We start from the raw sequence: 27,930 nt of genomic DNA, 5'->3' as shown, positions 1-27,930 counted from the left end.
TCAAGAACAAATATGACCTTCCATGCGGAAGTTATGAATATTTCACCGCGCGCGGCTTCAAAATTTGTATACCCATCATCCCTTTTCCCTATTGTGCACCAAATATATCCCTGCAGACAACCTCCACCAGGCTATCCCAGATGATTTTTTTGTGTATGATATATTTTACCACCCTTTCCTTCCCCGAAATCATATCATTTTTTTCCTCTCTCTCTCTATATATCTCTCTCTCACCTGTTTTGTCTGTCCTGTCTCTCGCTGCGTCGTCGCGAGGCCAGTGAATCCACGCGCCCTTGTTTGTAGTCGGCCTTACCCTCCTCTGATGGCCATTCGGCTTGTCCTTCCGCAGGTGTGGTGCTCTTCTCTAGTGCCGTCTACTTCGCCGAGGCGGGTTCGGAAAATTCCTTCTTCAAGTCTATCCCGGACGCCTTCTGGTGGGCGGTTGTTACCATGACCACTGTGGGATATGGTGACATGACGTATGGCCTACTCAATATTCTCATTTAACCTCGGTTTCTCACTTATTTCCCTTATCTAATTTTTTCAAACCCACAACCCCTTTTTTGATGGGCGTCTTATACATATATATTTTTTAAATATATATATATATATCTCCTTTTATATATATATTTATATTAATCGCTTCCTTAGTTTAAAAAAATAATAATGATTTGATAATACGCCCCCCGCCAACCAATTTCCACTTAACATTTTATAGTCCATTTTTAGGATGAGTTCTTTATCTTAGGATAGTTGATCATTTACTAACACAAGTTTTGGATTCTACGAACTGTAGTGCTCACCTTTTTTTTTACTAAGGAGCCTTTTGCATCTTTAGGCATAGCTTATTATTTTTTGCTTCAACGCATATATAAGTGTACAATGTATTTTTTGCAATCACACAAACTGGGCATTGTAAAGCACATGGGCTATATATTTATATATTGAGCGCAGTACTGCCAAAATAAATTCAATGCACAAACCAATCATGATCCTCACGACCTTTTGGACGTTTTTCATTTTAATTGCGAGACTATGGTACAGTAAATTGCGTGATTCTTAATGATTTCTCTTATCTTAGCCTTAGCATACTTTTCGTACTATCATTTATCCACATATCTAAGGAGAAGTATAATTCCTTGCTGGATTAAAACTGTCATCATCGCGGTCGTTTAATCGCCATAATTGTAAACTTTTTCGGTTAGAAGCTTAAAATATATTTAATGAATGCAGTTAACATTCATCAGAACTATTTTTCACCTGAACTAATTACATTTATACAATGCGAGTAATTTAAAATTGATTTCTAGTATTTGGCGTTTTTAATGGGTATCGGAACTTCATCATGAAAAGCTGTTTCTCTTGCGATTAAGTCGATTAGTTATTTATCTGATTCTCTCAGTTAAAATTGAACATTTTGTTACCAGTAATGCGGTGTCATTCAATTTGTTTCCAGCGCTAAGGAAATTATTTGCAGCGAATTTTCTCAATAAGGTTTTGATTTTGTTTGAGCATTGAATCCAATTTCTTGTTACGCTAAAGTACACAAGAGTTTGTTTGCATTTAGCATAATAGTGTGCTCTGCCTGACTTGCGATTCTTTATTTCAATCTAATACTTAGAGGTATGAAAGTAATTTTGGCACTCCTATGGATTGCAAAGCATTCATATACACTGAATTACACTTGCCAATATTCTCTACATAACTGCATGTTTTTACGTTGGCCACGGAAATCCTTGGTCAGCATCTTATTTAACTTGTTAGTTTTACACTTCTTTCATATATCACTTTTTGAACCGTTGAATGCCTCTACCTACTTCATATTTAAGTGGAAAAGTTGTTCTTTTTCCTCGCAAACATATTTTTTCTTTTAATTTTCATTATTTAGGACCATCTAACTGGTAGTAATCAGGTTGCATCTAATGTCTATCTTGGGCATGCATTACTAACTCCCGCAGCGAGTTCTTTCCTAAGTTACCGTTTAATGTTAACATTTTAGGCCCTTTTACCTTAGGTATTTGACTCAGGACGCTATTTATATACTTAAATTACCATTTAATTTTCTTGTTCCCTTAGATCCCGTAAATATGGCCGATATTTTCTAAATGTATTGATAAGTTCTCAAGCATTCGCTTAATGTCTTCTAATCCAATTTTTAATTACGAAAGAGATCGCTAGCTATATTATCACAATTTTTTATTATGATTGCACTTCGAAATAACGGTCAACTGAGCGTTCTAGTGTTTTAAAGAAAACAAGCATGAACTTCGTTTATGCATAACACCTCTGTTGTGGATGTTATTCATCACAAGATAAAAAATTATTAAGTAAAACTATAAGTATCACTTACCGTCAGTTTTATTCATTCATTAGCATTTATTATGACTTAAGGTTTACTATTCCATTTAGAAAGCGTTTCTATTCTGCAAAAACCTTTTTAAACTAATTAATATCTTAGGTTTTATATGATACATCGCGATTGTTATCACTCAGTCGATATCATCTTCCATTTCTTGGCCTAAGCATAATGATCGCCATTTTAGTTCTTACCTCAAGGGCTAATGGTAATAGGTCGAATCCGCTCTTATTTATCCTAGTTGAGTGATAGAGCATAGGATTTACGTTAGCGTCAAGGGCAGCCACCTAGTCCATGCCCTTAAATTTCAATAAGCATCACAAATGTCACTCCAAATCAGGATGAGCGCGTATAGTAACTCAATCTTTGGTTGGTGGGGTAATATCACCCCATTTTATTTCAAAATATCGCGTAAAGAAATGAAATGTCCCCTGATCAGTCATTCTGAATCCCTGACCCTAAACGCTAACCTCTTTCCTAATTCTCTCTCTTTTGGTGCTAATATCCCTTGTACTTGTTATTTTTTTATTAAAAACCACCCGCTTGTGCCGCCGATCAAGTATACCTCGGTTGCCATTACGGTCTCGCATTGCAGTATCTTTTTCCATTTTGAAGTGGCTAGACTACGTAGAGCCATATCTACGTAATAGTGCAAAGTTTCTGCCAACATAGCTCCAAGGTGATATTCAGTGTCACATCGAAATATCAACGACACTTTTGTGAGTTATCATCTCAACCGAGGTTGAAAAAAAACGTGAGTATTCGATGGAAGAGAAGTTGGTACATCATCATGAATTGGGAATAAAATAAAAGTAGAGTGATTGACAAAATTGTTGGAATCACCGTGGAAACAAGTTTCTTTGTATGCAAGTTCACAGTTAAAAACACCTGATGAGGCAGTTCAATACGGATAGGTATGGGAGTTTGTTTTCCCCCGCGAATAATGAAGGACTGTAATTAACGCCAGTCGTATTTTTTTTTTTTTTTGTAAACGGCTGGTTTCCTAACTCCCCCTACCACACGCCTTTTTAAGCAGCTTGCGTGGTAGTATGTAAATGTAGATTAATGAATCAAGAAAACGCCCACTCGAGGCTCTGGACGAGCACTACTCTCGACTGCCATCAAGGGGACTCCATCCAGGAGGCCCAATTCTGTCCCATAGACGGCTGATTTCTGTTGCCACTTCGGTCGCATTTTAATCAGTTTTCGAAAATGTCTGCGGCGCGGTGATGAGTTCAATGCGATCCACTTTTTTCCCCCATATTTTACGGTATAATGTTTTTAATTGCAAGGAATAGCATTAAAAATTCATTAATTTGATATATCACGGAAAAATTTGTGTAAATTTCGGATGAAAGTTTCTCGGGCTTCCAACCGGGTCAGGGTCCGAATTGTGTATGCCGACGTTTCGTAAGGAGACTTTTTCAGCATCCTCAGGGCTGATGATGCCGATGATCCTTCGATCCTTCCTTCATTGACTGGGCTTTTCAGCCCTTAAGTTTTTGTTGCTGCTTCTGTGCGTCTTCAGGCCACATCTTCAGCATTTTTGAGTGTGCCCTTGGCACTAATAAAGCATTGGAGAAATAATTCTCGACATAGGGTTCATGACATTGCAAGCGTGTTAGGGACCAGTGTATACCTTTCCAGTGTAAGTAAAGGAGAAATTGAAAGAAAGTCTACTAGTGAGCGTTTGCATTGTACTCTAAATTTTAGGAAGAATAAAACTAAAACACATGATGATTATGAAGTTATTCCCTTAGATATTCTAATTCTTAAAAAAAAACTTAAAACTAATCGGATACACATAGCGCCGGCATGTGGCCAAATATCGGTCCACTGCAGTTATCTATTTTTATTATTGATCCTATCATATATTTTTTTTTTATGAAAGGATTTTATTATTTTTTTATTTTGTTTAGGTTTTTTTGGTGGGCAAATGCCTCTCTTCTGGTTTTGTTTATTAAAAAAAAATTATTTAGTTTTGTTTATGTCATATTATTTTTTTAAGTCAATCCTTCATGTCATTTATTTTTCTTTTTCCAATTTTAACATTAAAATTACAAACGGTTGATGGAGCTGATTGCTCGATTACAAGGTGGTTGTTTTAATTTAATACCCTGCCGATGTCGTTGCGTTTCGATATTCATACCCTCCTCACTCCACTCACCTGAGTGGTCTCTGATTGGTCCGTGATCAAGCAGATCTAAGATCCAATCAGAGACCACCTAGGTGAAGGGGGAGGGTATAGATATCGAAACACAGCGACATCGGCATCATCAGCTCCGAGGTTGTTGGGAAAGTTTCCCAACGAAACTTCGGCTTACACCATGCAGATCCTGACCCGGTTGGAAACTCGAGAAGCTTTCGTCCATACTCAGCTCAGGGAAAAGCTCAGATTCTTGCATACATTTCGGTTAAAACCCCTAATTATACCTTATTTCTCAATGAAACTCGGATCCATTCGTCCGTCAGCGACGCGAGTGGCGACTTTCGTAAACCTAATTGAATGCGCGTCGGATGATAACGCATTTTGAGGCCGACTTTAGGATGCTCTTTTGTAATATTCGTGGCCGCCATTTTCATCGGTCTCGAGTATCTTTCGTTTAGTCTGTTTCCGTTCCCCCGCAAGCCGACCGTCCTCTTCTCTCTTGAGCGTCTAGTCCGTTAAACTCGACCGCTTTAATGCACCGAATGACCTTCAACCGATCAATTTCACCCTGCCTTCAAATCTCTATCCCCCTACCACTCTCCTCCCAAGCTATGCCCTCTTTCCTGCTTCACCCTTGACACTCATCAATCGGAAAAATAAATAAATTATCTCATGCCCTCCTAGCTGATGCGAGGCTATTTTTTTATTTCGAAAATTCTTTCAGCCTAAGAGCTGAATTAATTTTTATTTTTTTTTACCTATTCCTTGTTCACACAACTCTTTGGTGGTTAAAATATCATATGATATTGATATCAAATTAATCTTTCGGAGAACAGCATGCCTTTTATACCATTTTAAAGTTGCGAGAGGCTCTGTGGGATATTTTCGATTCCTTGATTAAACATTTCAAAACTTTAAGTCATATGATCACGCATTTTCGGGCTGACTGTTCGTGAATGTCTATAATCATCATCCCCCATATTGAGAACGTAACTAGTCGTCTGAAGAGTTATCAGAGAAACCCAGATCCATGGGCGTACCCAGGGTGGGGCAGGAGGGGGCAGCTCCCCCCCCCCCCTCTGGAAGCGAAAATAAATTTATTTCAAAACGAAAGTTTTGAACAAATTTTCTTTTGATGAAAAACACTATTAACCTAAGACAAACGGATCTAAAATTAAATTTTTTTCAAGCAAATCATTTTAAAAACTAATATAGCACTGTCATAATTTTCTTAAAATGTTAATTCCATTAACCTTTTCTGTGCTGAAATGTTACAACTTGGAATACGACGGAATTCCTTCCCCTCCCTAGTTTTTATCCGGGGTACGCCCATACCAAGAGACCTGCTAAATTTTGAGGCATTGTGCAGAAGATGATTTTTAAACTGAAGGAGAATATGATAAAAAAAACCTTTTGTCGTGGATGAAGTAATAGCCACCCACGACTTGCCACTCTCTTGATGACTAGTCTTTTTCGGTCCGGACCTTACCTCTCCTGCTACGGTGCATATGATACCACCTTTTTAGCACTAATAAAAGTGCCCTTGTCACGAAATAGGAAATGGCTTTACAAGTGTATATGGGACCAGCGTAAGTGAAGGAGATATGCAAGTAAAGACACCTAGTAAGCGCGTTGATAGCACACTTAATTTATGAAGATTAAAAATAACATAAGGAAACACAAATTGACATTTAAATTGACAATTAAAACATCGGAATTAAACTAAAACTAGAAACTCAAAGCTGATCGGCATAACATAGCGCCTGCATGTGACCAAATTCGGTCCACAGCAGAAAGCATTACAGAATAACAAACAAAAATGTTAAGATTGATTAATACAGTGTAATATGTTTATTTGATAATCGGAGTATAGGTCTAATAGTGATATGCATTTTTTTACTATTGCAAAAAAAAACATTGTAATTATCTTTCATGCCTTCATTTATCAATTTAACGTAATCATATTCATTCATAGCTTTGAAGAAAAGAAATATGTATATCGAAACGTTGGCCAGAAATTGTGAATGCTATTCATAGACCTATACTCAGAGACGCTAATAAATAGTAAGACATTGAAGTCAAGAGAAAGAAAAAAGAAATCGAATAGGATAATATAAACTTTCGTTTTTTCAGTATTAGCAGGCCTCCCGGCATTGATCGGGAAGGATAGCACCCAGAGAGGAGGGAAATTTGGAACTTGGAATTCATGGTCACAAGGCGGGATTTTTACACTTTCTCTTTGAGACTGTCAAGAGGTCTGCCCGCCCGGCAGGATGCCCAACCGCACAAGTTTTATGACATGATGCAACAACGGTAATGAGAAAACAACTCAAACAACGCGTCAGACGCAAGAAAAAGTAGCATTATGGGGTCCAGGAGTATGAGATGCACCAAAGTACTAACTTTGATTGCAATCCATGCTGTCGTATGGAAACGAATAGCAGACAAACAAACGGACATCCTCTGATATAGATTTATTTTGCCTACGATTAGATGAAATCCCGCACGGGACTAGCCGCAGTGCGTCTTGAAGGGTAGGATGTCCCGTTCTGGCTGGTAGCTGGCGTATAGACAGCGGGGAGGAGTTTTCTATCTACCCCAGCTCCACTGCGGGTCGAATTGTCCATTACGTCTTGGAATTCCTCTGCTACTCTTAGGAGCATTTCGTTCGCCATGGGATAACTTTTCCCTTCGGTTCCTCCATGCTGCACCCACACATATTTCGCCTCCACTATTCTGCGCATCTAAAGGACGTAAGCTTTCGCGTAAGAACATTGTGTGGGGAGACGCCCACGCATCGTTCCATCCAGGGTTCCATACGTGTGGCCCGAATGTCCTTGGAAGTCCCGTCTCCCGTTTCCTTTCAAGACTGTCCCGCCCGTCGTCTGAGGCAAAGGCATCGGCGAATCAATAGTTCCGAGAACGAATGTTCGAAAAGTATTGTCCGAAGTAGTGGGGAAGGTATGCATGCGTGTGAGGAAGTTTTTTTCTCCGCCGAATAAGTTATATAATCTCCCATCAGTAGCCTCATTTATGCAAGTTATTTATAAATTTCTATGTGTACTAATATTTTAAAATTTGCTGGCCTCTATGGAGACGGGGTACAGACTTTACCCGTCAAATTGAAGGTCGCAGGTTCGAGACCCGCCAGGGCAGGTTACTCCGAATCAGGGCATGGTTGCTTGTGGTTGTCCTTTGTTAATTGTTGTAGCCTCTCAATGTAAAGGCCAAACAGTGCTGTTTTCGGGGTGATGAATATTAATAAAATAATATTTAATAAAAACTTTTGCTATGCATAAGTTGGATGCTTCAGAAAGGCTTGTGAAGTTGTTTCTTGGTCATATGTCTGTAACATTATGAATTAAGGCACAAGAACATGCCCGGCCAAGCGATAAAAATCAAATCAAATATGCTGAACTCTGTGAAAACAACTCGTCCAATATTATCACACCAGATCTATTTTTTTATTGAATATACATTAAAAAATCTCCATAAATCTTCGAGCAACAGCTCACTTAAACATAGTGGTAGAGGCATGGATAAGTGTTTCCTTAGACGCGCGTTTTCGACCCTAAATAAATTTTGCATTTTAATACAAGTTATGCATTTTATTTTGAATATATCTTATTGTGATGATTCAGATACTACGTGAACCCCGTGCTAATTCACTCCTGCATATAGATAGCAGTACTAGTCTAAAAATTCAGGTTTTTGTGCGAATAAGATTGTAAGAAATTCAAATTTGTTACATTTAATTCTAGCTCATTAAAATTAAGTAGCTTTCGACCTCTTCAAGTAATCGCCAAATAAGTAGAGACTGATCGTAGTTCAACGAATTCGAAACCGCTTTTGAGTTGTAAATTAATCTAAGTCAATCCGATGGTGAGATTTTGGTTAATTACTGGGTCATAGATCGCAACGTATTGTTTACATTTTTGTCGAAATTACATTTAGCGAAATACTTGATGTTTGTTTTGCAACTTATAATTAGGTTTCTGAAAAATTCATAAGGCGACAACATTTAGGCTCATTGGAAACCATCAACAAACTCTTGGCGACCGCCCAATTCTGGAATTGATCGGCTCTCGACAATCTGTGCAAGGATGCAGTTGACTCGCCCGTCGTGAGGCCTTTACCCTTAGAGTGCACTTGAAAGCAAGACAGGGTTCCATTGACCGCCACACAGACTATCAGCTCCTGGCCTTAGTGCCTTTGAGAGATTTTCACTCGCGAAGCTCATTGTCGCTCGCTGTGCAACGTGTGGATGGGTGCCACTTTTAAAAAACCTGTCGCTACATCTGGTACATTGTCTCGACTTAACTTCGAAAGACGGATGGCTCATTCCAATCAATCAATTTCCTCCTTTCATCTCTCATCTATATCATTATTTTTTAGCTCTTATCCATCGTACACAAGTAATCCGTCGAAAATGTATAGTCAGTTTCTTTTGATAGATAATTAAAATCTTATACCCGTAATAATCCATTAGTGTTACAGTTAAATTTCTCGCGGATTTTCACTAACTTAGCTTATGAATTGAAATTAAACAGCCATGGTTTTCCACGATGGTAATTGATATTGCTCGAATTTTATTTAAAATTGATTAATCTTTTTCACTTATTGGAAATACTATACCAGATATTAAAACAGTGATGACTTTTTTCCCTCCTAGAAACAGAAAATCATTGCCATTACCACTAATAAAATATATTTTATCATAATCACGATTTTAAATATGATGAGATTAAAGGATAGTGGATGATGGCGCCTGGCAAGAAAAATGCATTGGAATTTCAAAAATAATTGCATTTTTATTTCAATAGGTATCTAATTTTAATTCGTGTTAATCGTAATGAGGTGTACTGATAACTGACCCTTGAGGTGCAATTAGAATTATGATTCATGTTTGCCGTTAATATCATCAACCCACACTTACATAGTCATCTGGGACGATAACCGTTAAACTTCCATGCGAAACATCAGTAGTAGTAGTAAACTGAAAGTTGGCGATCAAAACGTCTGGAGAGATGCAAGTGTTGACTATTCTGAGATGATAGTGCCTTATTCATCAATTAACACGTAACCAATAGGCACTAATGATGAAAATTCCGTCAGCAAAAGCCTCTATTTTAAGTGGCTTGACTAAATGTCCGGATGAATGGATAATTCGAGCAATGGCGGTGTATTTGTGAAACTATACCATTGCGGTATACGAGTAGTTTGTCTAAATGTCTACGGAGATAAATTAACTCGTTACAGAATTTTTGACGACGACAACGTCATCAAAAGAGCTGCTGATAACATATGAGTCACAAGCCAAGCCATCGCAAAGCCAGAAGAGTTGACCTGAGCAGTTATCCGGACATTATTACCAGTTTCAAACTTATGATAGCAAAGAAATGAGCGATCATCGCTGCGATTGTTGTTTCGTATTCTTATGTCTAGCAAATTGTAACCAAATTTAGTCCTTGGCGATGAAAGAACCGAAATTAATGCCCTGGCACCTATATCCGGGAAATTTTTGCCTGCACGATGCTTTCGATCCAAACAAATCAACTTCCAGGTCATCCGCATAGCTACTTGTTTTTCCACATAGCTACTAAGAGCCACTTGATTTGCTTCCTGGTTAGTTGTGCTTGGTGCGAATTCGGGGGGTCCTTGTTTTCATAGAAATCCCAGCAAATAAATTTTCCTCTGTGCAATCTTCTCACGGTATGAAGTTAGTGTACAATGCTCAGTTTATGATAGCGAAGAAATGAGCGATGCTCGCTCCGATTGTTATTTCAACTTCTTATGTCGAGATAACGTCAACTAAATTCAACCCATAGCGATGAACAAAACGAAATTGACGCCCTGGCGCCTATTCCGGGAGAAATTTTCCTAGATGACGCTTTAGCTCCGAGATGAAAATGCAGCATCCTTTCCTAGATGGGAGGACGAACCTACGATGGTGTACCAACAATTTTAAAGCTGCCTCTGAGCCGTTGGAAAACGTACATGGTAGGCAAATGCCCCCTCTACCAACACAATCATCTTGTTGATGTGCTATCTTGCACTCACACCACACACTTCTGAGCGAATTGAAAGAAGAAGACAACCATTAAAGTCAACCCTTAGCGATGAAAAACCGAAATTAACGCCCATGCGCCTATTACGGGAGAAATTTCCCCGCACGATGCTTTCGCTCCGAGAGAAAAATGCAGCATCCGTCCCCAGATAAACCCACGATCGTGTACCAACAATTTTAAAGCGGCCACTGAGCCGTTGGAAAACGCACATGGTAGGCAAATGCCCCCACCACCACCACCACCAAAACCATCATCTATTTGATGCGCTATCGTGCACTCACCCCACACACTTCTGAGCAAAACGAAAGGAAAAAAAAAAGACGACGACTCTGCGTTACCCCCCCCCCCCTTGCCCGTTTCCTCTCCCACCTCCCCTCCGTAGTCCTCCGCGCCATTTTCCCTCCCCGCCACCACGCCACTAGCCTCGCCCTGCGCCCGACTGGGCGTGGCGGGAATATTCTCTCTCTCTCTCGCCGACCTGGAGATCCTGTTGCTCGCTACAAGGTCTCCGCGTTCGGTCGTGCACCCAGATACTCATTCTTTCTCTCTCTCTCTGTATGTGTCCCGACCCCCTCCACATCCTGATTCCTTGCTCTGCCCGCTGCCCACCTTCTTCTTCCAATCCTGTCTTGATGCTCCTTGATCGCCATCCTAAGTGTTTTTCCTTCCTCCAAATTCCGAGATGAATGTGCCTTATCTATAATAGAGGATGAGGATATTTATATTTAAAAGAGGATGTCTGTTTGTATGTCCGCTATGCATTTCCATACGGCTGAACAGATTGCGACCAAAGTTAGTACGTAGGTGCATCTAATGCTTCCAAATCTCGCAGTGCTACTTCTGATTGTGTTCGTCACTTTCTTAGCATCGTTTTCCCTTTACCGTTCGTGACTTCTCGTCATACAACTTCTGTGGTTGACATCCTGCCGAATAGGCACATTTCATGACACGCATGACTCAAAGGGTTCTACACTTAACTATTAATATTCTCAATTGACCTTTTTGCTGGGGTATTCGTTCGCACGACGTTTTAGTCAACGCTCGTATGGAAACACATAACGAACAATGTTGTCGAGCGGGCTGTAATCTGATCCCGTGCGCGGTATACGTAAATCGTTTTTTCCATTGCCATGTGAACGTGAATTTCAAGTTCGAAGTTTTCCACTTCTCTTGGTGCTATCCCTCCATAGCAATGCCGAGTGGCATGGTTGTCCATCAATAAAAACGTAGTCAATGGTATTTACGATAAAAATTTCGTCAGCAGATAATGCCCCCTGTTATGAAAAAATGTATAAGAGGAGCAAAAAATTGTTTCCGAATTTTGGTGTAATCTTATATTTTAAAATCAATTAATTCTGAATAATGAAGGGTGAGTTTTATTCTTATGGCACAACTAGTTGAAGTGATACATGGCACCGAAAGGCGTTGAAGGGTTCAAAAATTCGAATTTCAATCAACATTTCGAAATTCACATTTTAATGCAAAAAACGCTAAATATTGATGAATTCTTCTCGGGTCTTCAGCCAGGTTAATTCTGTCGTGTAAGCCGACGTTTCGAGAGATGACTTGTCTCCCATCAATTAACCTGGCTGAAAACCCGAGAAGAATGCATCAATAGTATTCACCAGGAGAAATAAAATTCATTTAACGTTAAATATAGCCATTTAATCATGTTTCGCAAAAAACATGCATTATCTTCAAAAAGTTATGTTAATTGAAAAATCAATTTTCTAACGGCTGCACATGCTATAAATATAGTTTTAAAAAGCAAGATTTTCGGAAACTTCCATTAAAAACATGCTTATCAATTTAAAACACTCACAATTCTTAACAAATGACGATATATAACAATTAATGTATGTTTAGTATTGAATTATCAGCTGGTTCCATATAGTACCACAAGGCGTTAACGGGTTAAGATGTTTCTGATTGGATTCAGGCGGAATCAGGAAGGACTGCATTACAACGTAAAATAAAATAAAACCACAAAGTATGTTCCTCACAATGCATTTAACCAAGTGACGGGGGGGGACCGCATTTCAAACATCTTCTTTTTTCGGTTTGCTCAGAAGTGGTTGTGGCAAATTCACGACAGCGTATCAACTCGATGATGTTGGGGGCATCGCGTACCATGTCCATCGCATTGTGTGAAACATACAACGTACTTTTATTTTATTTTACGTCAAATTTTTCAATCCATTTATCGGACAAAATATATCCATGGAGAAAACAACTGCTGACCCACAAGCGCCTGTCCTGAATGAATTTCGTTTGGGCGTCACCATCGTAGCACGAAGATGAAGACAATAGAGTTCAAATTTTTCTTCCAATTTTTTGCTCAAGATATCAATAAAATTTTAAATTCACCAGCTCAAAAAATAACGTTTAAAAATAATTAATTGACTAAAAAGCCACTTTTCTACGCATGCCAGAGGCATTATCGCTGAGAGGTATTGCATACCACCAAGGCGCCGCTGAAAGTATTGAGCCTTTCATCCCATATCAATGACTTTAATGGACCCGGACGCACCTCGTGGGCCAATGGGCGTTGACCCACCTCGTTGGCCCGGGTTCGAGTTCCAACCGGCATAGATTTTTCCAAGATTGTCCGATTCCAGCTTAAGTGCGTTGTGGAGGGCAATTCAACTGCATCACTCCGTCCGTCGGGTGGGACGTTAAGCCGTGGCACTCTTGGCCGCCTTTCGTTTAGAGCACACTAATACCGTCACCGGATTTCTCTCCACCCTTCTTTTGAGTTGTCGGTCGCCTCCTCCAATTATATACCCGTCGCTTACCAAGCAGAAGAAGTAGGTGAATTACCCAATATTTTTCTTGTCGCTAAAGCAAACTAGGATATCCCGTATCGGTGCTTAGTGTTCCAACCAATTCAAATACCAAGTCAGCTTTTTACACGCAGTTACTGCTTGACACATAATATGCTATTTGGTTAAGAGCGCCTGGTGCGAATACCAGAGGTCCTGTTTTGCATACAAATCTACACAAATAAGTTTTACTGTGAGGAATTTTCACACAATATGAAGATAGTGAAGAATTCTAAGCTTTTACGCTAGCTAAGTTAAATACGTTATAAAGACCAAAACTTAGGTGAATATAATCTTGCATACATATAGCTTCGGTGATAAACGACGGTTTGTCCGTTCTAGCATAGATTATGAAAACTCAGAGGTGAAGGTATTTTCACAATTTTTCTTGCCCATACTCATCTGTACATTCAAGCTATAACATCGGTCGTATTATTTTCCACCGTTTCTTAGTGCAAACTTTAATTATGTTAAGGCCCATTAATACATCTATCTGACTTATTACATGTGTTAAAACCAATAATTCGTAAAAATGTCGTGGTTGCTGACCGTTACAGTTGGCACGGTAGGGGCTTAATTTTCTTCCGTTCTAATGCGCAAACCACTTTCAGCTGGGTAAAGCCTTGTTTTAAATGCGACTTATGTGGATCCGTGCGTGTACATGATTTTTTGTATGTTCTCCTTTTTTTTTGTGATAATTTTACCATAGATATTGTAATTCTTTGAACCAATGGCCAACCGGAACTCTCTATTTCCCAGTGACTCAATTTCCTAATTCTCTTCGCACTGTCTTCATGCGCCGCGCCGTGATACATATTCTCTACATCCAAACATGAGTGTATTCAGACCTTTATTCATAACGAAAAACACAAATTCCGTATTGAAAATCACACTATCAATCACTTTTGGTTGCTTTGGTTCTCTACAAAAGTTGCAGTAAACAAATGTTTCCATACTCGATCAGCACTACGTATGATAATTTGTAGGCAAAGTTAATACGCATTTTTTCCTAATTATTCCGACAGAGAATAGATTTTCAACTTTTAAGGCTTAATTTTCTTCCAACTCGCAGCGAAAAATATATTCAAAGTAATTTACGCCCATTTTTAAGTTTAGTCAGGCTATTAGGGTCACAAAAATTTAAGTAAATAATATCTTATAATATAAATTTTGGTCTAAATTTTGGGGAAAATATCTTTAAAATATGGGTTTTATGGATGCATGATAATTGAGGCCTCGATTATATCTAAATAATAATGTCGTGGATTTCAGCACTATTCATCCTGAAATATTTTCGGTGCTGAAGCCTTATCGCACTGCATTCCCACTTAAAATCGAAATTTTGTCTACTTGGGAACACTTTCGTTGAAGGGTGATTCATATGTGTGAACTTGCTTTCTCCGCATTCATAAGTAAGTGGCTGGACCCGAAGGAGTTTTTGTTTTTCCAATCACCCCGCAGCCGAAATAGAATTTCGGCTGAACTCCTCGAAATGAGATATGATCGAGGAAAACTTCAAAGATTTAATTGAAACCCTTTTTTGCAACAGCTTGATTTTAAATAATTTTTATTTATTGTTCTATTTAAATTTTTAAATTATTTTCTTTTAGAGTACATTGACCATCATTAGTTTTAAAATCCAGTGATTTTACATGTTTTGAAATGAGAAAGAAGACACAACTTTTCACCCAGTTCACTTTAAGAATCCCATCGGTTGCCGCACCGCATCTGACGTCACGCATCCAGCAGTCGGTCTGGGGGTCATTTCCTGCGATGCAGCCATCTCTATACTTGCCTTGTTACATCAAAGTTCAAGCCTCACGCCTTCTTATTAGATGTATTTTGCATTACCCAACCAGTGTTTTAGATGGTGTACACACTTGTGATGAATAGAGCGGGATGAATTATTTTAAGAAGTGTTGCTGGAATAGAAATATTTTGCGAAAACGCTCTTTAGTGAGTCGTTATTGGTGTATTATCAAAGTACATCAAATAATCAAAGATTGTTTGAATGGCCTCATTTATATGACTATCAGTTTCATTTCGACTCAATTACCGCGTGACTCACCAAACGTGGTCAGCATACCGCTGTTTCAATTCTGGTTTTAACTTAGACCCATGATTGATATCAACTACTGTCTTCTTTACAAACAAAAAAACTAGATTTTTTCGAACAAATCTAAGATGTTTGGGTTTGGAGAATGTCACCACATTCATTGTCAGCATCTGTAGAGCTCAGAATACGATAACCCTTAATTGCGTGACATTATGTGCCTTCACTCATATAAGCAAATTTAGCATTTCCAAAAGTTCAATCTTCTCGTAATTTCATGCCTTGCACAATTCTAATCTCTTTATTTACTCGCAGAGAGGCGAGTTATCCACGTGACCTCTTCATTAGTCCCTCGTTACTTCGGAATATATTTATTTTCGTTGCGCTACTCGCTTCACGGAAAATCGTCATTACTTTTGTTTACTTTTTGAAACCACTTTAACCAGGATACCGAGAAAAAAACACAATCATAGTCAGGTCAATAGGAAGATTACCTCGGTAAAGTAACGGAAAAGAATGAGATTAGAGGAATTATCTCAATTGTTGTTCTGTAGTGATGTGAATATCACGGTTATTGTTTTGCAAGTTCTACAGAACTTCGGACTTCACTGCAGTTGTTATTTGCTGTTTTCGCTCTCTCGCCTGGGATGATAGTTCAGTGGGGAAAAGGTATTAGTCGCAGTGCATTGCTTATTGTGCCAAACGTCTATCAGTCTATCTATGCCGTTCACTGTCTCACGTGGTAGAGGGAGAGGGGTGGACTGGCGGTCACGCAGTTTTACGAGGCCCCGAGTACCGCGATGCCCTCCCGTGTTAAATCGAGAAGCTAATCGATAAACCGGGCTGTCTCCCTCCCCTCCGTGCCCCTTGCTCCCCCTCCCCTCGCCCCACATTTCCCCTCCTCCCCCGCCCACTGTCCTCGACCTTCCCCTCCCTCCCTTCTCCTAACCTCGCCTCGATATCTTTCCCTTCCTCTGTCAGGGTTTTGCGATATGTCTATACCTCGACTCTGGGTCGATGGTCGGACATCGAGCGTTCCGATTTACGGATCGACGTGTCGTATCGAAATCCGTTTTTCATATCTTTAATCAAACTGAATATCCGGCAGTAAAACGTAAAAAAAATTTCCACGTTGGAATCGATTCAAAATTTTCATTGGCCTGGTGATACGACGTTGAACTATTCTGTTTTTCATTGTTGACAGTTGGTGAGTCACGCGGTTATTGGGTCGAAATTAAAATGATTTTCATGCGAATTAGATCGTTCATTATTGCTTTGAATCTAATGCATAGTTTAGACGGGTTTTGAAGCACTTTCCGAGAAGTCATTGCCTCAATATCTTTTCCTTCCTATGGCAGGGTTTTACGATATATCTATACCTGACTTCCGGGACGATAGTCGAACATTGAGCATTCCCATTAACAGATTGACTTGTCATATCGAAATATATTTTTTTAAATATTTAATGAAACTGAATATCCGGCGATGAAACGTAAAATATTTCCTCGGTCGAATCGATTTAAAATTTTCGTGGACCTGGTGGTATGACGTTGAACAGTTCTGTTTTTCACTTTTGCATTGAATTTAATCCAAATTTTAGACAGGCATTGTTGTATTTTGCGTGACGAATTTGCCAATTTTGATAATGTTCTTCGAAAAAAATACCAGAGCTAAAAAAATGTTAAATTCCTGTAGACATTATGATTGTCCTCGTTGGCATGATATTTTCCTCAAATTCAATCAAAAAATTTTCTTTTTGAAATTAAATCGTACATTTTGATTGTATAACGGAACAAGTGTCCTAATAAATTTAGAATACTCGTTGGCAATAATATCCGGAAGAATTGGTATTCCTTTTATGTTTAGTTCAATGTCACATAGTTAATACAAATATTATTCTCGAAAATATTACCGTAGGATTTCTTGTTGATTAGCGATAGTGCGATAATTTTTCTTACACAATCTACATAAACATGGTAGCTATGGTAGCAGGCAGCAGCAATTTCCGAAAAATATTGGAATCTTTGATAATTTCTCACCTATAAGCTATTTGTCCCTACTGCTTTTATCACGCGCTCTCTTTTAATGCCTTTCAAGCAACGATCTGGTCGTAGACAATTATCAAACGCGATCGTAAGACAATTTATGATTGACGCCCATTACTATTGGCACGAAGGTATGTCGTCACTATAGCTCCAAATTATTTTCTGCTCCTTAGTGAAAATATATAATTTAAAGAATTGTTTTTGAGTAAGTGATTTTTTGCCAAGATGTTGCAGATCAAAAATTAGTGAGAAATGTTGAGTATTTCAAAACAGTACGTGAAGGAATGCTTAGAAGGAAGGTATAACCAGTGATGAGCGACATGGTAGGCTTTGAATTCAAGTCAATAGGTACTGAAACATTGCACTAGCTCGGGTTGAAGAAAATACAAATTGCTAATACATTAGAAAAAGGTTCTTGTTCGTGAAATCACTCACAAGAACCTTTTAGTCACGATATGATCGTAAGGTATCAGTGTGTCTATAATTCAGTCATAGGATTACCTATGATGGTGAAGATCTATTCAAAGATGGTGAAGAACTGATCAAGCGAACACCTTGAGAGAAAAAAGTCATGTGCCCCATTCAAATGTACTCAATATAGTCTTTGACCATCCGGTTCATTCAGAATATCATTAATGAACGGTCGATTTTATGAAATGAGTGTGTATATATACCCCTGGCCCATGAAATCAAGAGCTAGACTTGTCTATGCTTGATATAATCATAACCAATCAATAGAACATAAATTATCGTTCAATCAATGGGTACTACTCATAATATCCTTCATTCATTCACAATGATAATGATAGTCGGTTTTGTCAACCAATCGCACGCCTGTTATCGATGGAATCGTTGGCTGAACTTGTCTAGATGCCATGAAATCATAGGTTATCCACTGACCCATCAATCATTCAGTAGATCGCATGTGATGATTATGATGATGGTCGATTTTATAAACTGAGCATCCTCTGGAAGGCCCATCACCCCTCCCCACTCCTATTCCCTTTAAATCCCCCCCAAACCCAACCCCCCTTACCCCACCCCTCGAATTCCCTCCCCTCCCCTCAACCTCCCCTCTCATTGGTCGCCTCAAGTGCGGCGGTCCCTGACTGCCTGCCTGCGTACCTGACCCGATCCCATTGATTCCCACAGTTCCCTGAACATCTCCCGGGAGGCCCGGCTTCAACTCCCGAGGGTGAATTTCCTCGCTATCCCGCATCCGTGGGTAGGAAATCCATTGTGGAACATGCGAAATCTCTGCCTTCGTTACGACTTAAATTTATAATTAGTAATTTCGTGTAATCCAAGACCAGTTGTGTCATGGTTAAGAAAAGACGTAATAGTCAAATAACACTTTTATCAATTTTGGTGCCTCTAAATTTCTAATATATGCATTCCTAACCAAAACAAAAATTTATTTGAAAATATGCAAAGGTAACTTGTAATAAAAAAAACACCCAGAGTAATATTTCACTAGTAAAAAGTTAAGGAAAGTGCGTTCCGGCGCTGCTAATTTTTCCATGACAGTACTGTCTAAGACGATATCATGACATGTTTGGTAGTCTTGATCTCGTCGTTTCTCGGCGAATGATTTCTTGTAGTTGAACTCGTGCTGTCCACTGGGTGAATGCCTCCATTGATGCCGACCTTTTGAAAACCGATTCGTTTTTCGTCCTCAAAGTGTGTGTCGGCATTAATGGAGACCTTCACCTGTTTGCTAATCATTTTACCCCAGACAGCGCAAAGTTCTAACAATGAGTAAGCGCTCCCAGCATCCCAAAAGTACATGATTTTTTCTCTTAAGTTGCTCCACTAGTTAATAAAGTAAATCTTTGCATTATAAATTATCCTCTGACTGAATTATAGACACATTGATAGCTTATAATCTCATCGAGACTAAAAGGGTGTTTTGCACGATTTCAAGGGCATGAATACTTTCTTTTACCCGAGCTTGTGCAGTGTTTCAGCGCCTACATAATTGCATTCGAAATCTACCACGCCATTCACAACAGTGGAATTTCCCCTGAATACGACCTCTAAGAAGCAGCTCAATGTTAGCTCTCAGTAATTTCTGATATCGGTCTTTTCGGCTGATACTTGCTAGAGGACTCGTCGCTCATTGGAAGAAGTTCTAGTTTTAGTTCTAGATAGCCGATGGTGCATTTCTAGGCGATCCAAAAATCCCTCGTAGCGCTAACTTCTGGTTGATTGATAAACGTTTCCATTCAGGGAGGCTGTGAATACTTTACATAGCGGTCCGCAACCGTGCTAGGAGCTCTAGACACTCATTCCCACAATGCGATTTATTTTCAAAAACTATGCCGGGTGATTGTGTGAATCAGTAGTTTTTCTGGTGTTGCATTTAAAACAGCATATAATAGCCAATATTTCGGCTTTATTATCAACAATAGACACTTTTTTACTTCCAAAATATATTTCAAAAATTTATATTTTTTGCTGGTTTCAGCTGTTACATCATAATCAAGTGCAGAAAATATTTTCCGGTCAAAAAATAGACATTTTAAAATATATTTTGGAAGTAACAAAGTGTCTGTTATTGATAATATGGAGCCCTTCCACCCCGTACAAGCTTCAAGTTTCGATTTAATATTTCGACCCCCTAGTAAACAGTAGACCTCAGCCCTAAACCTTAGGCCTTCAACCCAAATGGCAATATTTAGACTCAAAAGAGTGGAAACGTCGGTTATGATTAGTTTTTTTAATTAATCCTTTATAAAACCCGGAACACTCCTATGTGCTTGCGAAAAACGCAGTTCGGCCAGAAACCTACAACAGGGATGCTGGCATGATTTCAGTTTCGAAACTTGGAGGTAGGGAATTGCGAAGGATCTGAAATAGTCACCAAGGTAACGGAAGTTTCAGCGGTCCTCTCCATAGAAAATAGGCTCTTTTTTTAGGAGAAAGAAGTAATCCGAACCAATTATTTTTAAGCTGCAATTAGCAAAAACTATTTATGCACTGTGTCTTATCCCTGCTAATAATTTTCCATTTAAACGAATGACCACAGCTTAAACTTAGAACATTTATAGTCCTCGGAACTCCCTTCAAGGAAAGTACTTTACAGTCCGTCCCAAGTCCATCACGAGATAATTTCCCATTTAAATCAGTAATCTACATTTTCCACATCGTTGTAAAATAGCTTTTTTCAAAACTATACATACATTTATAAAATATATAAATGTAAATTTCTTCGGCTCATTGGTCGATTCTGGCCTAACGTATAACGCAAACAGAGGTACTTTACCGAATCGCTAATACCTTCTAGGAAACTGATGGTTTTACTAAAGTTGAAAGATCCTAATGGCGCTGCAGTCGACTCAAACTGCCGTGATCGATGTTGATTGCAACCAATATTCTTTGATTTATCTGTACTCCATGTGGCCAAAGTCCAATTTTATTAGTTTACCATTTATTTATATGAAGATGTAATTTATGAAATCATATTTTTTATAAAAGTTAACGAAGCTATGAAATAAAATATTTTTATCAAATTTTCGCGGAGCAAGTCCCAAGTTTTGAGAATCACCTCGTGGACAAGCTAGGATATTGTCATGAATGCCGTGCCGTGATTGATTTTTCTCCAAACATGTTCCCATTTCATTACTTCGGTTCAAACAAAGGTCAACGGTATGCGATGAAGTTCTCCCTCGTTGATCTCTTCTCATTATCCTGTACCTAGGGGACATATCGGAGAATGCGTAGGAGGCGTTCAATTGTGGGTTGTAGCTACGGAAGGGCGCCGGTGTATCCGACCGTTCGCGAAGTCAAGAGCGTGAAAACAATTCAGTCGGAACAAAGCCTAGCAGAGCGTCACCGCTGACATTTCCAATCTCAACTTTAACCCCTCTCATCCCACTCCTTCATACGATATTTTTCTGGAAAAAAATACCTATGATTCCATCTGAAATGTCTTTGACTGCTCAGTTATCAATGCGAAATATTTTTTAATGCATCGTAATTAGTAAACTATGCATTGTTATTCACTGGAGAGGTTTTCGAGAGATACATAGCGTGTGTTCGTCTTCGTAGACGTCAGTTTCGCCGGAATTGCAGCAAGCTTATTCAATTCGATAAGCCTGATGAAGCCTGAAAAAGCCTGCTAAAATGCAGGCGAAACTTTTTTCTACGACGAAAGACACACGCGGAGCATATCCCGAAAAACCTCTCCGTTGAATCTTCACCACACTACGAAAGGAATAAAAGAAAAGGAATATGAATTATTACGTCGTGTTATCTTTTCCTGCGCACTTAATCAACTCATTGCCTTCAGTACCGCGTGAGCTCCAGCGAATCTCTTCTGGCATAAGGTCAAGGAAACTTTTTCCACGGTTGAAGAAGAATATAAATTGAATTCCGATGAAACCGTAGTCCGATAAGGTGATTCAGCGTGGAAAAATCTCCGAATCTCTTCTCCTCATCTGTTCTAATTGAGTCTTCGGTGACCACGCTAACATTATGCAATTGTATTTTTGATGAAAGGGCTTCTAAAACTAAAATTTTTAATATTATTCCCTTGTCGTAATTAGAGTGATCAATCATAATTTAAGTGAAATTTAATCAGTAATTTTATTTTTTATTATATCATTCAGCCGCACACTATATGTAGGTACTTCCACGAAAGGAAACACACTTATGCACAAAATGCAGCCACTCTTACTGGGTTAGCAACAGCTCTTATTAGTAAATGATAATCGGTTCATTACGTGATACCCGAAAAGATACAATGAAATATGTGTTTTAAGGCCAATACACCGTGTTAAGAATGTTAAAAGTAGAATAATCATGTAGGTGGGAAAATTTTAGCAGATAGGAGAACTGATTGTAGAGCTGCGTCAAACCAATCTTGGGATTTAAGACTGTTTATGATTATTATATTCGTTTAGTCTGTAAATATATTTTCACTTATTCATTAGTATCTGGCGTTAAATCCATCCATTAGCGAATGAAGTCCTTCCATGTATCTATGGCAATCAACTCCAATGTGATCGCTCTCTACATATTTATAAGCAAACTTATTGCTTTTCACATAATCAATTCAAATTACAAGCATTTGAAAGTTAAGCTTGCATTTCATGTCCATGTAAGATATTTATGTCGCATAACTGTCCATGAATTTTCGGCCCGCGATGGCTACAAGAGCACTACAAATGGAAATAAGAATTATGAGCTCAACGAAGAGCTTTCGGAAGGAATCAGTGCGTATTTATTTATGTAATTTTTAGCTCTTCATGCCAAAATTTATTTATGCTCTGATCTTTGTATATTTCTTCCATTTACGTCCCACGATTTACAATATATCACTTAAATAACATATACTCCCGATATATGGATTTAGCATTCCGTGTGCGATAGAAAGAGTTTATAAATTTGCGATTCGAGCAATATATACCTTCATATTCCAATCTCTTTCAATTTCTCTGCAGCGTGCTGGTTTTTTTTCAATTTCTATGTCGATTACGAAAACTTAGCCGTCAATTTGGCTCAAGCCCTCGCGCCCTATACTTTATCCATATTATAAAAATCTTCTCCACTTCTTCTTCAAGACAACACTACCGGATCTTTCGTATTTATTTTTCTTTAACTTCTCCATCGCCTGCCTTTCTCTTTTATTCTCCCGGTAAACCTCTCAGTTTTCTTTTATATTTATTTCCTTTTGCGTACAAATTTCTTCCCACATAATAGCTAGGGTTTCCATGCATTTTATGTGAGCAAGATAATTTTTATTAAAATGATGCAAAATCTTTCTTCTGATTCTTTAAAATAGGTCAGTTCACTCTCTTACAACTTTTATATATCCTTACTTAATTTAAACTAACGCACTCCTTTTTCGCTTGAGACAGGTACCGGTTTTTTTAATTGGATCTATAAAATTGAGGGATGTCCGAAAAAAGTGCTGTTTTGAGATACCTAGTTAGGAAAAGTTTATGTATTTCTTCTCTGAACCAGGGAAAACAGCAGTCTGAGCACTGCGACGCCATTTTTGGGGGTGGCAACGAGCTACCCTTGGAAAATGCATGGCAAAACGAAAAAATATTGTTGTTAAAAACTAGTGATAATCCCAAACTTCGATTGACGCTTAGTTTTGAAATCCGCACCTTATTCTTATGGCCTCAGTGCAAATATTTGAAACATCAATACGGAAGGGGAACACTTCTATATCAATTCGATCTTTATGGTTTAAAATTGAATAAGTATTGCAATGTCCAACTGCTCAAGTTAGATTGAACTCTATTGATAAGTGATTCCATTTAATTTTCTACCCCTTATCTTTTTCTATAACAAGTTCTTCAACCTTCCCATTTTCAATATGTTATCAATAATGTTATGTTATGATCAACTCTTATCGATCGCCCATATCTTTCGAGTACTTCTTCATTTATCCTCAAATCACTTTATTCCTAGTCCTATTCAGTCTCTTTTTGTGTCCTCCTCTCCCTCCACATCACCTTTCCAAATTCTCCATTTTAACATCATCCTTGATATTTCCAGTTTATTACACTTCCATACTTATTGCATCCTCCATGGCCCACGTTCTATCACTTCGTAATACTAAGTTCTATTCTATGCCGTTATAATGCTTGAGTCGAGGCATTCTGTACCGTTTTAGATACTATTTTTATTACAAAGCGTTTTGTAACAAAATCTTCAAAGTTCGTGCTTCATGGCCGATTTTAGAAAAAAAATAATGAGTTCCCAGCGATGAAACTTGACGGATTAATCATAGATGTGTGATCACCTCAAATTTATCACTTTAGGTGCGTGAAATTCTACTGCGAAACTCTGACGGCTTTTAATGCTCTCGAACCGGTTATCCTGGTTTGATTTCGGGAGGAGGTGACTGATTTATTCCTCCGTAGATTTTTCGTTCGCCATTTTCTTTTTAAGGAAAGTATGTTTTCTACATACTGGTGATGCTATGGATGAAAGTTAAACAACCCTGAGTAGCACTGAAACTGTCAACGCATTGTCAGAAGATATATTATTTCTCTTTCTCTCTTGAAAAGTTATATGAATGAAACTTTCGAGGTTTTGCGCAATTAATTTGCGATTTCTAATGTTTCTATCGTACGCGAAAGCTTTCTCGTTTCTTTCTTTTGGCAGGATGTGTAAGAGTGAATGAAAATATGGCGATGACAGCGCTATTGAAATAAAGGAGGACGGTTGGCAGACCTTTTTCCTTACTGTTTCGTTCATTCGTTCGGAACATGTTTCAACCCGCAGTGTCCCCATTTGACCTTGCCTACGCATTGTGTGACGTCCGTGCCTGCACATGGCCTCTATCATTTTGGGTGGGAAATGTCATTATTCATTTAGATGGAAAATGTTGGCTATAAAATAATCGAAGGATTTCGATTTCGATGGTGGAGAGAAATCATTTGTCAATGGTTAATCCCTGAAGTCGTAGCAATGGAATGCTGATCGATATGCATCGCACGCGGTAGCAGTTGACGCTATGCTGAAGGTTATCCGGGCACTAAAAATGGCCGACTCCCATGTATTTTCATTAGGAAAAATCGAAAAATTGGATTGAAAGAGCAAAGAGAATTTTTCCATTTGCATTTTGACATGAAAAACAATAGTCCGTGATTCAAACAACTTATCTTCAAAGTAGCGATCTCAATCAAATAGTTTGAACCGAGAAAAACTTCAAAATTGAGCGATTTCTCATTTATTCAAATGGAGAAAACTTCTGGAGATCCTTCTTAAGATGCACAATTTCTCAATGGTGGCCAGATGCGAAATTTATCGGATTTGCTAGAGGAGGGGTATTAGCATTCCATTGTTAACATTTCAGTGATTAGAACTGAGGGTAGTAAGTATTAAATCGACTTACGTAATCGATATGCGTTATCGAGATCGAAGGCCACCGTGGAAGGCAACCATTGATTATGATTTCGGATGGTAAAGTCATCGAACTAGCCTAGATGTAATCCTATCATTTCTGTTTTAGCTTCTTCTCTAAGCCTTCTTCTCCCTCACCAATCTACCTGTCTTCTTGTCTTTGACCCCTCCTCCCCCCCACCCAACTTCCTCTTTCCATATCAGCTTCTGCTTCCCCTCCCTCCAGTGCGTTAGAATGATTTAATGGTGCCATCTCAAAATGGCGCTCCCGCCCTGCAATGCGGGATCGTTGGCTCTCTTGTGCGGAGTGGAATCCGCAATCCCAACTCAACAGCACTCCTGATTTTCATCCACCACCCAATACCCCCCCCCCCCCAAATTTGTCCATTTTTGGGCTCCAATTTTTTCAGTTAACTCATGCGTATATTTCTACCATATCGCCTACCCAACCGTACTACCGCCGAGTTTATTACTGCATGACAACCTACAGTGCGTTTCTATTTGTTTTATTGTTTCTTACATAACTTTATGTATACTTGCGTGATTTTCTGGTACTCTCTATAGGTAACCTGAGTGTGTACATTTTTTCCAAATCCACTCTTTTACTTGTGCGTACGTTAAGTGTATTCAATGTGTGTATTAGTTGTGCCTTTCGACGCGGCTATTGTAACTATCTTGTTGTATGTGTGTGCGTGTGTATATCGCTGTAAACTTGTGACAAAGAGTAGGTAAGTCGTTTTTGTCGTTGTTGTTGCTATTTGTTTGTTTGTTTTCGGGACGAGGATTGTATGTAATTTTCTACTTGTCTCTTTCTCCTACTTCTTGCAGCACAGAAACTTTTGGCTTCGCATGTCGCATGATTCAACCTGAAAGTGTGTATATAGCACGTGTTTTGCATGCCTGAACCGTTTGTCCTTCACCCCTTCCCCTAGTCCTTGAAAAAATAAAACGCCACCTAACACCCTGAACTTTCCACCAAAAAAAAATATCCCTCCTAACCCACAGAATCCTCAAACCGAGAACCGCTTCCAGTGGTAACTAGCCCAGCGTCCACGAAAGCCCACCGCTACACCGAGTTCCCCCCAAACACCTTTTGACGGATCTTCGCTGTGCAGTTCCCCGCAAAAAAAAACCTCGAATCTCCTCTAAGCTCCAACGGTCTATGTCGACATATATATTTTTTGTACTTCATATTATGTACACTCGTCGCGTAAATACATATGAGGTCAGAGGAGAAAGGGGTTGGTTGGGATTTAACTGGATTTTGTACCGAGCAGATGAAAAAAAATATTTGTTATCAACTCGAAATTTTACTCTTACGGAAATAAATTTTAAATTAAAAACCCGGTAAATAAATAAAAACTTTGTCTGCAGAAAACTTCGTGAAGTTTTTCTAAGCATCTCATTTATTCCTATCTGTTTGGAATAGTTTACGAAACATCTTGGGAAAAGTACTTGAAGACAGCACCACTTTGTTGACAAAATGAACGTAAACACCACTTTGTTCCTGTTGAATATTCTTGCAAAAAAATAATGAGGTTAAGAAATATTCGTCTATCTGTAGTGCTGGTGGTCTTCTACCATCTTCAAAGAAATTTTCAATGGTGTCAACAAAGAATAGGGGGTCGTATTGGGACAGTTTTTCGAATAATTGCGATTATGTTAAAATGGTCATACTCGCATGAAAAAGGCTTATTTATCGTAGAGTTACAGTATCTTTTACGAATATTGTTGTGTTAAAATAAGTCTCATATTATTAATTAATTTTTGACTTTGGTCTTTTGGTAATGGCAGAAATTTTCTAAATATTCTACGTATAAATTAATCGCCATGTATGGTAATTGATTGTTTAGTTTTACCTGTCCTAACAATTGTAAGCAGCCATTTATTTAATCAGAGATGCTCATTATTGCTAAGAATGACTATCCGCAGAAGAGTAGATTGTAAAATAGTATACGGCTATTGTCACCTTGGTCGCCTTCCTTAGCCTCATTCTTGGAACTAATTGTCAAAATCAGTAACCCCCTCAGCCATTTCATTTTGTGTGCAACTAATCCGCTATTTATCGTATTGAAACTGATATCCTATGTAACATTGGTATGAATTGGATTTTCCCTTGGACGTAGCTTGCTTTTTTCTGCTAGTCTCGTGTGATTTTAATTGTTTAACTCACTAATAAATCTGAATGGGGTGAAACATTATTGCAATTTTGCAGAAGGTAAAAGTACATACATCACTTCTTCGTTGACTAGCCTCCTCTATATTTGCTTGATGCATTACAATATCTCAACCTGTTCGAATCATTATAGTTAATGAGATAAGTAGTGACGGTATAATAAATATTTACGATAGATTCCATTGGTAATATCTAGTTCCTCATCATCCTGAACTATCAGTTTGAATTCTGCGGATTTGAAAATTGCTAATTGCTGTTTCGTCATTGTAAAGCAAATATTTCTTACAATTTTGGACAGTGCATTGTTTCAAATATCTAGCGATATCTTTCTTGAAACCGTGGACCCCTTTTCAGCAACCGAACGCGTTTCTGAAAGAATTACTCCTCTCTATAACCTC

The 27,930-nt window shown here is 38.6% G+C and overlaps 1 protein-coding gene across 4 annotated transcripts in view; it reads left to right on the top strand.

Annotated features, from left to right (window-relative positions):
• The window catches only part of LOC124159274 (potassium voltage-gated channel protein Shaker), a 636,146-nt gene that overhangs the window by 585,568 nt on the left and 22,648 nt on the right, over positions 1-27,930 (top strand). For 3 of the 4 annotated variants that reach the window (XM_046534976.1, XM_046534974.1, XM_046534973.1), the window contains exon 6: positions 350-479. The exons of the other annotated variant lie outside the window; for it this stretch is intronic. In XM_046534976.1, the coding sequence (XP_046390932.1) occupies positions 350-479 (130 nt within the window). The remainder of the gene's footprint in view (positions 1-349; positions 480-27,930) is intronic. 4 annotated transcript variants of the gene reach the window in all.

This window comes from Ischnura elegans, chromosome 5 (genome assembly GCF_921293095.1).
Source record: "Ischnura elegans chromosome 5, ioIscEleg1.1, whole genome shotgun sequence".
NCBI lineage: Eukaryota > Metazoa > Arthropoda > Insecta > Odonata > Coenagrionidae > Ischnura > Ischnura elegans.
The sequence above is the reverse complement of the archived record's forward strand: the minus strand, read 5'-3'. Positions and strand labels throughout refer to the sequence as shown.